This window comes from Sarcophilus harrisii, chromosome 3, assembly GCF_902635505.1.
Source record: "Sarcophilus harrisii chromosome 3, mSarHar1.11, whole genome shotgun sequence".
Classification (NCBI taxonomy): domain Eukaryota; kingdom Metazoa; phylum Chordata; class Mammalia; order Dasyuromorphia; family Dasyuridae; genus Sarcophilus; species Sarcophilus harrisii.
The window spans coordinates 513,095,738-513,111,923 of NC_045428.1; the positions used below are offsets into that span (position 1 = coordinate 513,095,738).

At 35.6% G+C, this 16,186-nt stretch overlaps 1 protein-coding gene across 12 annotated transcripts in view; it reads right to left on the reverse strand.

Moving 5' to 3' along the window:
* Positions 1-5,143: 5,143 nt before the first annotated feature.
* Positions 5,144-16,186, reverse strand: part of SYTL2 (synaptotagmin like 2) — a 141,998-nt gene continuing 130,955 nt past the window's right edge. For all 12 annotated transcript variants that reach the window (XM_031961866.1, XM_031961863.1, XM_031961864.1 and 9 more), the window contains 4 exons: positions 13,937-14,015; positions 10,554-10,653; positions 9,672-9,877; positions 5,144-6,271 (listed from right to left, as the gene is read on the reverse strand). In XM_031961866.1, coding sequence (XP_031817726.1) covers positions 6,126-6,271; positions 9,672-9,877; positions 10,554-10,653; positions 13,937-14,015 — 531 coding nt within the window. In that variant the 3' untranslated portion in view covers positions 5,144-6,125. The remainder of the gene's footprint in view (positions 6,272-9,671; positions 9,878-10,553; positions 10,654-13,936; positions 14,016-16,186) is intronic.

Consider the following 16,186-nt stretch of genomic DNA (forward strand, 5'->3'; position numbering starts at 1 on the left):
AATATTGTACAGTTAGCTTGTGAAGGAAATCAAAAATGCAGGTGTGCATAAATATAGGGATTGGGAATTCAATGTAATGGTTTTTAGTCATCTCCCAGAGTTCTTTTTCTGGGCATAGCTAGTTCAGTTCATTACTGCTCCATTAGAAATGATTTGGTTGAAGAGATGCTCTTTCTTATGAGATCATAATAAACCTTTTTTTGCTTTTTCTTACTCTAAGAGTCTCTGACTGTTTTTGTGGTTGCTACTATTACATACAGTTTGGGGGCTTGTCTAGGATATTTCCGGTTTGTGAGGGGTCTCTCCCAAACCAACAAATCCTTGGGCTGGCACCCTTTGGAAAGTTTTCCAATATTCCTTGGACTTGGCTCAGGAACACCCACTCCAATTGTTAAACTCCCAAAGAGAGACACTCAGAGAAAGCAAAAACAGAAGTGAATTAGCAAAGATAGAGAATTAATTTGGCCCAGGACATAAGCCAGCTGAGAGAAGTTTGAAATAAGTCAGGTAAATTGTGAACAACACAGGTAGAGCAAGGGGGGAGGGAAGGGAGAGAGGATAAGATACTGTGAAGCTTCAAAAAGACCCATTTCTTTGGTAAGATCAGATAAGCCCTCAGTTCTTTTCTTCTGCCAAGAACTAGTGAGCCATTTGGATGACTGGGATTGGGATTGGGAGCATTTAGGTGGTTAAAGTCCGTAAAAAGACTCCTATTTCCCTTTGCTATTGGGGAAATCCTCAGGATTCAAGTCTGTAAGGATTCTCCTATTTTCCTTTGGTAAGATTGGATGAGTCCTCCATTATAGAGGACAAGAAACTGTGAACTTTAGAAAGGAACAACCTAGCTGACTCTAAACCTATATAGTTTTCCTGGGAGCTCTTAGGAAGAATTGAGATGAAGTGCCAAGATGTATAAGGAAATACTGTTGTTTTGTTTGGACAGGTGCTCCACTTGGAGGAACTGTTCATCCCCCTGAGGACTGAATATAAATTCAAAGGAATCTTCAATACCTGCCAGCCAGCTCCTAAGGTTTCAATTCCAGAACACCCCTCCTTGCTTCCATTCCAAGCTGTGAGAGCTAAATTGATTTTAAAAAGCAGTTTGTGTATGTGTGTATAAGCCTGTGTTTTGTCTTCTGTGTTTCTCTCAGTCAACTGAATTATAAAGGAAAAGATCTGGCTATTTGGGATTTTTTTTTCCTCTAGAGAAAAGAAAGACTAGTTTTGAAATAGGGAAAGTTTTTAACTGTCACACTAATCTCCCCTCCCCCCAAAAAACCTGACCTTCCTGTGGACCTAGAACTGGACAATTTGGGTCTGCAGAAATAGTTAAAGTTACAGAACTGCTAAAAAATATTTTACAGCTAACAAATATTTTTATTTTTATTTTTTAAAGTAGGCATAATTAACATGACTAAAAGCTTTCTAAGGGCCAGAACTTGAGGCTTTCAGAAAAATTGCAGAAGGAAAAAATTTACCTTCTCTGGGATTTTCTAAGCTTCTTAGGCTGGTGTCCCTGGCTGGCCTGAACTCTTCTGGGGTTTGTGCTGGTACTCCAACAATTTTCAACATGCCTCCCCATTTCTGGCAGGGAGGGTGGGCTAGTCACTGGGTGACTGACAGACCTGCAGCTGGACACCTGGGGCCAAATTTCTCTGAGCCTCTCGCCCAGGGTCTTAAACTCCTTGTTTCTTAAAGTTCTACGGACAGACCTGAAAGGGTAGATTTCTTCCACCTTAAATTTTGGGGCTGTGTGTGTTTAAATTGAAATTCTGATCTGAAATTGCATGAGATAATTTCTATTTAGTGCTTGCTAAAATTGTGAACTTGTTTATTCAGGTATAAGATTTTAGAAATGTGTGTACATTGATATTGAAGAATTGTTATTAGAAATTTAAATCTGCATTTGATTTGATTTTAAGTTAAAAATGTTGGTTCTCTGGTAATTTACCTAAAGAGATCACATGTTTGTATCTCCTAATTAGATGAAATATATTTAAGCTACTATATTGCTTTCTAAATTGTATATTGGGTAGTTTGTAAAAATTAGATGAGCTATACTTTAAAATTTTTGTCAGCTCTGCTGGATATATGGTATAATTTTTTTTTAAGTTATTTAGAATATGAATCTTAAGGTTTGTTTTCCTTTCTCCCTTTAACAAAGAAGTAAAAGCAAGAAAATTTGGTGTATAATGATATGTGTAATTGCAAAACAAAATGTATCTGAAAGGTGTGTAATATGTCTAAAGATAAATAAGAAGGTATTGAGGAGGTATCTCTCTGGAGGGAGGAAGCCTAGCTCCAAAATATTTGTTAGGTTTTAATGAATGACCCCAGTGGGAAAAGTGAGATATAGAAGGATGGGTGGAAGCTTTCTCTTGAATTCTGCTGCTTTAAATGGGATTAGTGGAATAACATGGAACAAACCGTACCTAAATATAGATTGGTAAAGACTATTGATTCTGATAATGGAACATATTCTACTCTAAGGTTTTATAAGAAATAATGGGGAGAGATTACAAATTGAGTGGTAATTCCATACATTTGGGCATCTACCCTCATCAAGGAAAATGGAAAGAATGAATCATATTCTTAAGAAACAGATTACTAAATTGATTTTAGAAACTAAATTGCCTTGGACCAAATGTTTGCCTATTGCTTTGTTAAAAGAACCATTCCCAGAAATGACCTGGGACTTTCTTCCTAAGAGACTGGTTTATTTTATTTGGGAGGAGAAAAAGAAAGACCCTCTTTTGAAACAAAGAATGACTTTTTAAGGAATTATATATTGGCAGTGAACTCATCCCTCTTAATCTTTAGGACAATACCTGACAATACCTTTGGAGTTTGCAGTTCCAGGAGAGTGAAAGTTTATTAAGTCTTGGAAGAGCATAGACTGTCCTCTAAAATTGACTGTCATTAGGAATGTTTTTGGTGAAGAAGAGAGATTGTGCTTAGAGGAATTTTAGCAATATTGGTATTGTACCTGTTATTTCCAGAGAAGTTTATAGGGATTCAATTGGAGGATGTTGAATTAACATTTTTTTGGAATGAAGAAATTATTGTTAATTCTGATAGGATTCTTTAATGTGAAATTAAGATATTCTATATTTTATATGAGTTTTGATTGGTTGTATTGAGTCATTTTAAAGTTATTCCTGTTGTTTAGGGAGATTCTGGGAACAGTGGTCTATGTCTTTGTCCCTTTGAACATGGTTAATATCTGAACATGTTTTGATATAGATTGGTTATTGATTTGTGTAATATTTGAATTTTAAACCCATCTATTTAGATATGAAGACAAGCTGTGAACTTTCTAGGATGAATCTCTTGCTATCAATGTAAGTAAGTATAGTCAATAATTATTTAGGATATGTGATCCTTGAGAGCTAAATTCACCTGAAAATTTGAGTCATGCGACTTGCTATTTGAGATAAAATCTCTTGGGACTGTAGCTGAAATTATTTGGAGTTCTGAATTCAGATATGATTGTCTGATGGATCATCCACAATCTGAAAGGAATATGCCACAAACTACTCAGAGAAATGCGATTCTGGATTGTTACAGGTGGAGCTTAGTATCTGGGAAAGAGTTGGGAGGACACCCTTGGCCCCTGTTTAATTAAGGTGGGATCCTTCTGGCTCAGTTTCTCAGTGGTGTTCCTTTGAATAAGAACCTACATGATTATTCCTGAGTATGGCTATAAGATGGAATTATTAAATTGAGCTAAGGATTAGTTTTTGATTGAGATTGGAGATCAATAGAGCAGCTAGGATGGAACAGGGAGATTTAAGAATCATTACAGATTTGATAACTGAATCCACAGGGGCCGAGATCACCAAATGAAGTAGTACAAAGGGAGAAATGGGCCTAGGACAGAGCCCCACAAGGACACCTATGGTCAGAGAGCATGATGTGGATGGCAGATTGTTATTGTCCTTCATTTTTGAAGATGATCAAAATGACATCACTATTCTCACCACTATATTAAGAATCAAGTTATAGGGTGTCCAACAGTGGCTGATCACCAATACGAGCTTGGAATGCTCTGCCACAGACTGGATACAAATGTCCTTATGAACATTTGGGGTAGCTTCTGTAATTTTGTGTATTTCGAGTTTTCTTTGGCCTAATTCAATTCTGCTTTGCTCATAGAGCACCTTCTCTGATGAGGGCTCTCCATGCTGGATGATCCTGGACCAATGTCTTCCATGTCATACAAATCAGTTCTAAAGAGCACCAGGAGAGAGGGATGTCCTGATAACCTAGATAGAAAAGAGTATTAAGGAGAATAAGGTGAAAGTGTCAAAGGTTGCAAAAAAGATAAAGAAGAATGAGGATTGAGAAAAGACCATTCATTGGATTTGGCAGTTGGAGATCATTGGTGACCTTAGTTTAAAAAGGAATGAAAAGGTCTGGAAGAGCCACTGGGGCAAGTGGAGATAGTCAAGTTGATAAGGGAGGTGCCCATCAGCAGTGAGAGCCCAGTTGAGATTATATTACACAAATTGTTCTGAATGCTCATGCAATTTTCTTTACCTTCATTTAGCATGTATGTAGGAATGAACTCTTTCACCAAAACATCAAGATGGAAGAAAAGAAAGTGGCTGGTGCAAGAGTCATAACTTGGGAGAGAACTGAAAGGTCAAAGGAATTAAAAGGTCACAGTGTAGATGAAGAATAGGTGATGTACTGGAAGACAGATGGAGAGGTGAAAAGCCAATAAATCATGGCCAGATATAGGATTTTGGAACCTGAACATAGAAGGAGTATATTTGTGGGTGATGGCAGGATAAAGGGAATGATCATCTTTGTGTGTGGCTGAAGTGGAGTGGAAGAATAGCTCATGGGAAGTGAGTAGATTGATGAAGTGAGAGTTCAAGACTTTTGAAGGAAGAGTCAATTATTTATGTTGAAGTCCTTTATCATGAAGGATAGAATGGAGAGGAAGGATCCTCCATATCTAACCCTAACCCTCATCCCCTACCCTCCCAATCTAAAGCTGGCAAGCCCAGCTTTCAGGAAACAAACTAGATTTCATCTTAAGCCCCTTGTTACCACTTCCAGTGGAGAGTTTGAATTCTAGGACTGAAAATATAAAGGATTTCAATTCCAATAAAAGGATAAGTTTACTGACCAAGAATAAGGTACATATGAAGTATTATAATTTATTTGGAAGCGTAAAGGTTTTATAAAATACATTATTAAAATTATACATACACAGGAAACAAGAATGGCATAATTTAGCAATTATGTTCTAATCCTAAGCATGTCTATAACCAAAGTACATTGCTTTCACTTAGCCCATTTACAGGAAGGACAGAATCAGATAGGCTCAGTGTTTTACATATGCTTTTATAAAACTTGTCCTTAAGACCTATTTGAATAAAACTTTGGCTGAAGTTCCATCTGTGTCCAGTGGGTGGAACCACCATATTTCTAAGATTTTTTTTACATCTTCAAGGAACCTCCATAGTTATTTAGGTTTGCGTGTACACATTATGTCCAAAATGAAGGTTTCCCAGATAGTATATATCCCATCAAAATACTTACATCACTGAAATCTCTCCTCTGAATATAAGTAACAACTAGATTTCCATCTCACCTGTGGCAGTCTTTGCTTCATCACCACATCCTTACATTGCTCTTAATTGTTTAACAAGAACAATAATTATTTTTCCTTATCAACTTCCTTCCATACCCTAAACATCTGTAACTAATGAGGGAATATTTGATCATCCACAATGGAATATAGGGGGAATGCAGCCCATCTCCTGGCAGATACAGTAGCATTAAACACTACTCCACGTTTCCCGTTTTGGGGGCAGCTTTCCCTCTGAAGCAGCAACGTTAGTTCATGTAGATCATATAACACATTTGGGGCCTTCTTTTAATTTCAAATGACATCTTGATCACATAGTTGCCTGCTATTCAAATTCCTCTGGTTTCAGAGCATGAAGACACATGCAAATTCACAGTCCAACATGTCCTGGATATCAAGGGTGTCAATGGCTTTTGTCCCCATGATGGGATTTTCAGGGATGCCATTTGTTCTGTACTTTCTAATGCAGGAAAATGAGGAAGTTGTCTTTCCATGGAGCCCCTGGGCCTTGAGATGCTCTCTCTTACTTAGTCAGCTTGGCTATGAGCAGCATCCGGAGTGGGAGGATGTCTTCAATCCAAGTGTTGGGTGAGTTCACCATTCTTTCCCATAAAGAGATTTCTGCTGGAGTGGAGTCCATCCAGTCTACTTCAGTGCCATAACTTTTACCTGAAAGATTGAAGGTTGTATTTTTAAAAATAGTGTCACACTCAATTTAATTTGCTAAACCCTTATGAAGTACCCAACTATATGTCAGTGCTGTAGTTAAGTCCCAGAGATACCAAGACAAAAAACAAATAAACAGAATGTTTCCTGTTCTCAAAGACCTTATTTTCAGTACTAGGGAGATATATGGATGCATATTAAAATGAAATTAAACACAAATAAATCGGAACAGAAGTGAGTGCAAGGGAAAATGTTGCAAAAAAATTACCTTGGCATGGGTTCTGTCAATAAAAAGTTATAATAAATATATATATATATATATATATATAAATTAAAAAAAGAAATTAAACACAAATACATAGGAGACTCATATAATGTACTCTCAATTGCCTTCATTAATGAAGAAAAGCTGTGAATACAGATTCATGGGGAAAGTCACAGGAAAACAAATTTCAGTTCAGTATAAGAATAATTTTATTGTTTTTACATCACTTAGACTTCTCTCAGTATCTTTACCCTCCCTTTCCCAAAGAGATAATCTCTATAACAATTTTTAAACTATTAAAAAATTTAAAAATTTTGTTTTAGAAATTTAGTAGGGACCAATCCATATAATGAAAAATATGACATTATATGCAATGTTTCACACTTATTCATACTCCCATCTCCACCTTGCAGAGTCAAGATGAAAGATGAGAATAAAGAATTTTGTAATAATTAAACTGGGGATATTGATGAGACCTAGGATTTCATTAGTAGAAAGACTTTACCTTACACATTCAGGTCACATAACCTTCCTTTTCTACAATCTCAAAGAGTCACAGAATCAAAGGTGATCTCTGAATCTAGCTCCCCCATTTTATATATTGGACACCTGAAACCCAGAATGACTGAGACATGTCCAGGGTCCTAGAGGTAGGTCTATGGACACCAAATCCATTGTCCTTTCCATTATAGTTGATAGGGACAAGATGTGTGATTTAATAGATTAAGGGAATATCAGGTGGGAGGCTGTACAAGGGGATCTCTTCAGTACCTTCTAATTCAGATTTTATCATTCTAAGCCTTGGTAGTACAGTGTTAGACCTAGAGTCAGGAAGAGCTCTGTTCAAATCCTGTCTTAGTCACGTTATCAGACATTTATTAGCTGTAATCACACTCAGTTTCTTCATCAAATAGGGACAGTAACAGTACCGATCTTCTATGGTTGCTATGAGAGTAAAATGAGATCATTATAAAGCATTTTGCAAACCTTAAAGTGTATATTATACTTAATACTAGGGGATGTAGCATATTTGTTTTCCCTGTATAATAAAGCTCTTAGTAGCTGCTCTTTTACATATTTCATATACTCTATGCATATTGGAGTGTACTAAGAACACCTCATTTTATAAATAAGAGGTTGAGAAATCTGAAATAACCTAAGGTCATCAACACATTAATAGGATGAGACCCTCAACTTTTCAATTTCTAAGAAAGTTTAGGTCTATTTTTATCATCATTTCTTACCTTCATATTTCACAGCTTTTGCAATCAAAGGCCCTATGTGGTTTCAACACCAAATCACTTTTCTCCCTCATGTTCCATGCTCACTTGCCCTGTTCTACACCTGCTTCCAACAGCCTTTCTACTTTAACAAGATGAACTCAACTGAGACCAAGATGACAAATAGTAATTTCTTTTTGTCCTGTCTATGAAGACATAAACACTCTTTATCAGGAAGGAAAAGAGTGAATGAGATAGAATAACATTTGCAACCAAAATTCTACATAAATAAAATATCTATATAGAACAGTACTGAATGGAGAAAGGACTTGGATTCACATTTTAGTTTTGCTAAATGCAAACAGTGGTGTGTGATCTTGGACAGAATGCTGAACCTCTCTAAGCTTCAGGTTTTCTCATTTATAAATTGAGGAAATGGACTAGATGACCTTTCAGGTCTGTTGCAAATCTTAAATTTTTTTATGTGTATCGAGATGTATACACATGTGTATCTACATACATGTACATATATATGTACAGAAAACAGATAAGAGGGAGGGAGGAAGGAAAAAAAAAGGAAATAAGGAAGAAAAGAAAGAAAAATGAAAGAATGAAAAGGTAAAGAGAAAAGGAAAAAGGGAAGACTAGAAGGAAAGAAAAAAGAAAAGGAAAGAGAGAAAGACAAAAAAATTTTCTAGCTTGTGGTGAACAAAACTCTCATTTCTTTCTATTGCAAAGGACTATGTCAAAAAAATCTCACAGGGTTCATTTCCCAATTGATCAGCAGCCAAAGGATCTGAATAGACAGTTATTGAAAGAAGAAATCAAACCTATCAATTAGCCATATTTTAAAAATGCTCTAAATGTTTCAAACTTAAATAGAAACAGATCCCTGCAGCTACATATTGACTTAGAAAACCTCAAACTAATATTATCTTTTACATTTTTATTATTATATATCTTATTATTTACTTAATCATCGTCATCATTTATTTATGAGATATATTATATTATTTATAATTAATGAATTTTCATATTTATTAATTTTGTTAAACAATTCCTATTTATATTTTATTCTAGCTCAGGCTGTAATCAGGAGTTTCACAGAACCATATGAGCTTGACACCTTTGCTTTAAATCATTAGGAATTGGAGAAATGCAATTTAAAATAACTTAGAGGTATCATCTCATACCCATCAGATTGGCAAAGTTTATGAAAAAGGAAAATGACAAATGTTGAAGGGGCTGTGGGAAAATGACTATATTACTGCCCTACTGATGGAGCTGTGAACTGATCTGGTTATTCTAAAAAGCAATTTGGAATATGTTCCAAAAAGTTATTAAATTGTGTATACCTTTTGATCCTTAGCACTCCTAACTCTATACCCCAAAAAGATCTCACAGAAAGCAGAAAAGGATCCATATGTACAAAAATACTTATAGCAGCTTTTTTTTTATGGTGGCAAAGAAATGGAAAATAAGGGTCTGCTCATCAATTGAGGAATGCTTAAACAACTCATGATATATGTATGTGGTGGAACACTATTGTGTCACAAGAAATAATAAAGGGCATGGTTTCAGAGAAACCTGGGAAGTTTATATAAACAGATGTAAAATGAAATAAAGAACCAATAGAACAATTTGTCCACCAACAGTAATAATATAAAGACACTCTTATTTATATTTTGACAAACTAATTTGAGAATTCATTTTGCATGACTATACATATTTGTATCAAGGGATTCTGATTTTCTTGCCTTCTCAATGTAAGGCAAGAAGGTACAGGAAAAGAAAAAGGAATTTTCATTAAAATGTTTAAAAATAAAAATAGAAAATAAAATTAAAATGAATTTTGATAAATCATGAGCCCATTGTAGTTTTTGGTTCATGTTAAACTGAAAAATGTAAGAAGTCATACCTGTTCCAAAGCCTATTCGGAGTCCTCCCAAAAACTGATTGGTTAATTTGTGGTGGTCCCAGACTGTCAGCTCTACACAGGCTTCTTTTAAATCTCCAGGCCTAAAACCATCATAGACCATGGTGTGGTTGAAGATAGGATTGGTTGTTTTTCCTACGGCTCTTGTCTTCTGACGACTTTTCCTACTTGTATCTGGCAGGATGGTACTTTGAAGAGAAATAATATGGTGGGGTCACATTTCATAAATCAATATGTTTGTACTCTAGTTACAATGCACTTATGTAGTTCAATATAGGTATATAGGACTGGGGAGGGAGAATGTTAGACAAAGGGCAATTAGGATGTTTCTAAAAAGGAAAATATAGTTCTTAATTATCTATGAAAGAAGAGGGAGTCACTAGTTTACAAAAATCAATCAACAAGCATTTATTACAAGCCTACAATGAGTCAGGTACTATGCTAGGCACTGGACAGAGTGGCAGTTTGGAAGCCTCGAATCAGTTGGATGGCTCCCCCCAACTACACCCCATATTTCCACAATATTTTACTTAAGCTAATAGTCAAATGTCTTTATTTTCCCCAAGTGCACAAGATCGACAAGGCAGACCTGCAAGTAGATTAAGGGGACAATGAAAAACTGCCCACAAATAAAGGGAGATCATTGACATATAATCCTATATGGCTGTATAAGAAAGTGCTAGTGAGAATTATTTGCCAAATTACCTTCTCTGTTGCCAACTCTGGTGCTAAATAAAGCCTTGTGTGTACACATTTCATTGCCTCTCAAAAGTAAATTTGTTTAATGGTCAAGATCATCATGTAAAAAATTAAAGCTGGCTACCCAAACCTGTTCTACTACAGCCCTGAAGGTGACATCATTACCATTTGACAAAAGAATTCAGGTGGCTGCCCCGAAGATGGGGGAGGTCAATGCACTCTTTCACCCAGATGTGCACTTCTCCAGTTGTAGCAAGCTTTTTACCTGCAACAGTCAAATGGGAGAAAGTTCACTCTCAGAAATATCAGAAAAGTGCTTCTGATAGTGGCTCACAGGTACAGTGTCTACTTTAGTCCCTGAATTCACAATCTTAATAAAGTCATCTAGTCCTTCTCCAATCTGGCCCCAGCAATGAGGTTATCAATCTAATCCAACCCCACAAAGATTTAATAAAATAATAAATAAATAAAAAACTATACATAGGGCACTGGGAATATGAAGACAAAGTGATAAAGAGTTCCTATTCTCAAGGATAATTATGTTATTTATTATTTACATTTATACAATTGTATATTATATATAACATAAGACATTATAAAATATAATATATTGGAATACTCCAAGAAAAAAAATCTAATGGCCCTTATTGCTATGTGGCCCTCTGCAGTGACTGTGACAAAGTAGCTTAGTGGTTCCCAACATTTTTTTCCATTCTATGAACTCCTTAAAATGACAACTAAAGGTATTATGAAATCCAAAAGTAATTTAATATTATTCATGACATTTCGAAATTTTTTATTGATTAAGCTGCCATCAAAGAATGTTTTTAGCACAAACCCTTTGGATCACCATCTCAAATCTCTTAAGTGGTTCATGAATAACCAAATGGAAACCAGTGGTCAGTAGGGGGCTGTGAAGACCATGTTAGTGAGAACCATATAGCCCCTAGACAATCTAAACATTAATTTAAGTGATGGTACTCTAAATGTAAAGTTCTTGTCCAATAACCCATGAATTGATAAACTATTAGAAAAATTGAACTGCTTGTGATATATCAAACACATATATGGTTTGAAAAGGAGGTGGGCTAGTCATGTAGTAAGCAAGAGAGATGAGAGATAAATAGCCTGAAGGCTGTACTGGTACCCAAATGGAAAGGAGAGAGAGTACTGCCCTTCTGCATGCTGGGTAAGATACATATAAGCCCCATGTTATCTGTAATCACAGAAGCACGGAAGTAATGAAGCGTATCTTAACTTCTCTGCCCTCCTGGAACCATGGTGTATGTGCTATAGGTAGAGAGGGATGAAATGAGGGATTGAGGTATACTTTAGTACCCTAGGAAGATGTGTCTCTTCTTACTGGAAAAGCACTATAAAGTCTAGGGGGACTTGGTTGAATAAAGATGCTTCCTTTATTTTTAGAAGAAAAGGTCCTAGTGCCATTATCCCAGAAAGCTCTCATTTTCATGCATTTCAATGTTTTCTTTTTCATCTAACCATCATTTAGGAACAATATTCTAAGCCTGATGGTAGTCAAGCCATCTTCATGCAAGTCCTGTTCTTGTGATCAACTCTACATACTGAAGCCATCTTAATCCCTTTGTTAAGATGAGAAGTATTAACAAAGATTCAGTGACATTTTTTCTAGCTACTTAATGGCTTAATTTCTTATCTATGTACCAAAAGGGTACACATCTGGATGACTTACTACATAATTCTAATTGCAAAACAGAACCCTTAATGGTCAACATTTTTATTTATAAAGAAATAGATTAAGATATAGACAAGATGATTATGAAATTACAAGATGACACAAGGCTGGAGAAGATTTCAGCAAAATATCTGATAATTTATCTTGTTATTATGTGTAAGATGATGTGGATTAGATTTTAATATTCTTAAGTGGAGTTGGAGCTGGCAGAATGAATGGAACCCAAAAAAGTCATTAATGAAGATGTCACTAATGGAATGGAATCTCTAATAACATATCTATGTTTGGATCTATGTGCCTTAATATTTTATCAGAGACTGGAAAGAGGCATAAATGGTATATCTACCAAATTTGTAGATGCCATAAAGATGGAGATACCTGGAATAAAGGATGAGAGAGTCAGGATCTAAAAAAGATAGTGGCAAGACAGAACACTGTGCTAAACTGATGAAATTTAACAGGTATTTATTATAAAATTTAATATTTCAGTATTAATACTAGTAATTTTAATGTCAACTTTTATATGCATAAAATAGGGAAGTCATACTTAGATGACTTCTAGGAGTTTTTAAGGGGACTACTGGTTTATATTAGTTGACAGAATGTTATTGTGGTTGGGAAACCCAATATGATCTTATTTGGGAAGAAGTGATGTACAATCTTCCAAATGAAGGAAGTATTCTCCTATGCCTGGTCAGCCTACATCTGGAAAAGAGCACTCAGATTTGGCCATCACATTTTGAGGGTACAGGTTGATTAAAGAAAGTGAGCAGAAAGGGTGAAAGAGATTGAAGATAAGAACTGGTAGAGAAAAATGAGAGAATTTAGCCTGGATATGAGAAGATGAAAAAGTTGTCTTCAGATATATATAGGACTATGCAATAAGAGAAGGATGGACCCACAGAGCAGATTGAGGAACATATTTTTAGATGGCAGAAAGATGCAGGTGTAGCCTTGATGCCAGGAAAACCTTCCTAAGATTAGAGTTAACTGGAAATGGAACAGTTGGGAAATGGTAGAGGAGATGTAGGGGACTTCCCCTCACTAAAAATAACTGAGTGACCACTTCTTGTGCAAGGCTGTTGTTTGAAGCCAGTATTCTTGGTCAGGTAGATACAGGTTGGATGAGATGGCTTCTGAAGTTCAGTACAAGAGAATTTGTAGTTGCTGTAATTCTGGAGAACTAACATACAGGATATAAGAATTAGGGCCTAAAGAGAATCTGAAGTGCTGGAATAATGCATTAAGATGAACAAAGTGAAAATGAATAGTCACAGATGTGAGGAAATGTGAATAAAGACCGAACTATGACCACATGACCCACATAACTGTAGAGACCTTGGACATTATCTAGTTAAAAGCTCTTGTTTTAGTCAAATTCCCTTGACTAGAGCCTTAATAAAAGGATCAGTCAATTTCTATCTCTGTAACTCCAGTGCCTTGCATATGGCTGGTGCTTAATGAATATTTAAAGAAAATGAAATTTTACCCTATGGAACCTACCTACATCATTCCTACTTCTGGTCACCAACAGAAGAGAACACATCCCCTTTATTATCTGAAATATTAATGTATATTAAGTAACCTTGGATAACAGTACCTTACTATATCCAAGAAATAAAATATCCCCAATAAGGTTTAATTATGAAACAGAGATGTTCACTACATCTAATACCCAGTGACCTTACTTTGTAGGTAAGGTTAGCATTATCTTCAATAGTGATTTGGTCCCCCGTGGAAGATGATGCTAAAACAAGTAGTAGAAATGTGGAGAGTGAAGGTGAGGGCTAGAATGAATCCAATCAAGAGAACCATCAGGGACAGAACAACATACCTGAGAATGGCTCTGGGACGTACTGAAGGGCTAATTTCATTTCTCCTCTGTTTTCTGCTTCAAGGGCAACTGGTGCTGTCTGGAAATTAATAAACATTTGTGACAACTAATAAATAGCTTGTCTGTAATTCACCTAAGGTGAGATGTAAAGCACAGGACTTTCTACTTTGACACAAGGTTAGAGGTCCAAACCCATCCCCTCCAGGATCTGAAAAAGGCAAGTCACGTGCACAGATGCACTAAATTTAAAATCACTCATAACATCAGGGAGAGAATCCCATGTCCTGTTCCCTACCACCTAACATATGGGTAAATATAATTAAATACCTCTAGGTCTATAATCTTAAGGTGGCTGGACCCAGAGTAGACTTCCTCCCCCTACCCCCATTTCTTGCTTTTATGACAGTGAAAACTTTTGCCACTGACATGAAGGTAGTTCAGCCCTATCCATCACCCAGCACACAAAGTTCTCCTTATAGCCCACAGTTTCTATAAGTCAATTAAAGAAAATGGCAAAAATACAATGTACCCTTCTCAAAAACTCAACCCATTAATTTGTCCTAATAGAAGAGAGTCAGTAATAATTAGAATAAACTAAAATTAGAGGATAATTTTTAAATAACTGGAGTTATATAATTTTAAAATACAATTAAAGTTTCATCCCTTTCAGAAAGTCTTTAAGTGAATCCTGTACAGAACACATCTTCCATCACCATTCTTCCGCACTAACTATTCCCCATGGCTGGAATTATCTCCCTTTTATCCTTGTAATCTTAGACTCTGTATTTCTTTAAGACTTACTTCAAGGATAATTTATACTAAAGAGGCTTTTCCTAATCTGCCTCAATTAAAATGCCATTCTCCTCCAAAGTCACTTTCCATTTATTCTCTATTTATCTTTCATGTTCAGATTTTTATTATACCCATTATAACAGAAGTTCTTCAATTTGGAACTATGCTCAGAAGGTTATAAAAATATGCGTACCCTTTGATCCAGCAGTCTCACTACTGGGCTTATATCCCACAGAAATCATAAGAGAGGGAAAAAGACCTACATGTGCAAAAATGTTTGTAGCAGCCCTTTTTGTAGCAGCAAGAAATTGGAAACTGAGTGGATGTCCATCAGTTGGAGAATGGCTGAATAAGTTTTAGTATATGAATGTTATGGAATATGATTGTTCTATAAAAAACGATCAGCAGGATGATTTCAGAAAAGCCTGGAAAGACTTACATGAACTTATCCTGAGTAAGTGAGCAGAACCAGGAGAATATAGTACACAGTAACAACAAAATTATGTGGTCATTAACTGTCATGGTTCTTCTCCACAATGTGGTGATTCAAGGCAATTACAATAGACTTGGGATGGAAAATGCCAATCACATCCAGAAAGAGAACTATGGAGATTGAATATGGATCAAAGCATAATATTTTCACCTTTTGTTTTTCTCTTTTTTCTTTTTCGTGTTTTTTTTCCTCTTCTCGATCTGCTTTTTTTTTTTTACAACATGACAAATACGGAAATATATTTAAAAGGATTGCACATATTTAACCTATATCATATTGTTTTCTGTCTTGGGAAGGGGGGGAAAGGAAAGGAGGAAGGGAGAAAAATTTATAACAAAAAGTCTCACAAAAATGAATGTTGAAAATTATCTTTACGTGTATTTGGAATAAAATACTATTGGAAAAAAAGAAGAAAGGCTCTTGGGCCAGGGGTTGTTTTTGCTTTTTCTTTCTTAGCGCAGTATCTGTCAAAAAGTAAGGATTTTAAAAATGCTTGTTGATTTAAATAATCAGCATTGATAAATCACTAACATAATAGCTTACATTTAAAAGTTTACAAAGTATTTTGCATCCTTGCAAGTTGGATCCTTACAAAATCTTTAAGTAGGTTACAAATAGTACTATTTTTGTTTTACAGAAGAGGAAACTGAGCCTTGCCCAGGAACACAAAGCTAGGAAGTAGGTAAGTCCAGTCTGGAACTTAGGATGCTGATCTTGCCAATGGAACAAAGTCAATAACAATAAGTTCTTTTCTTTTTTCTTTTTTTTAAATATTTGTTTTTAATATTTTTTATTCCAAGTTCTCTCTCCTATTCACAATTAAAAAACCACAAATGAAGTTATGCAAAACATCTCTATAAAAATAAAGAATAACAATGATTTCTAATTATCACTTTAATTCAATAGCTTGCTGTCTCTCCAAGCCTTACAAAGGCTCTTTCCTGAGTTTCTGTGGCCAAGACCCG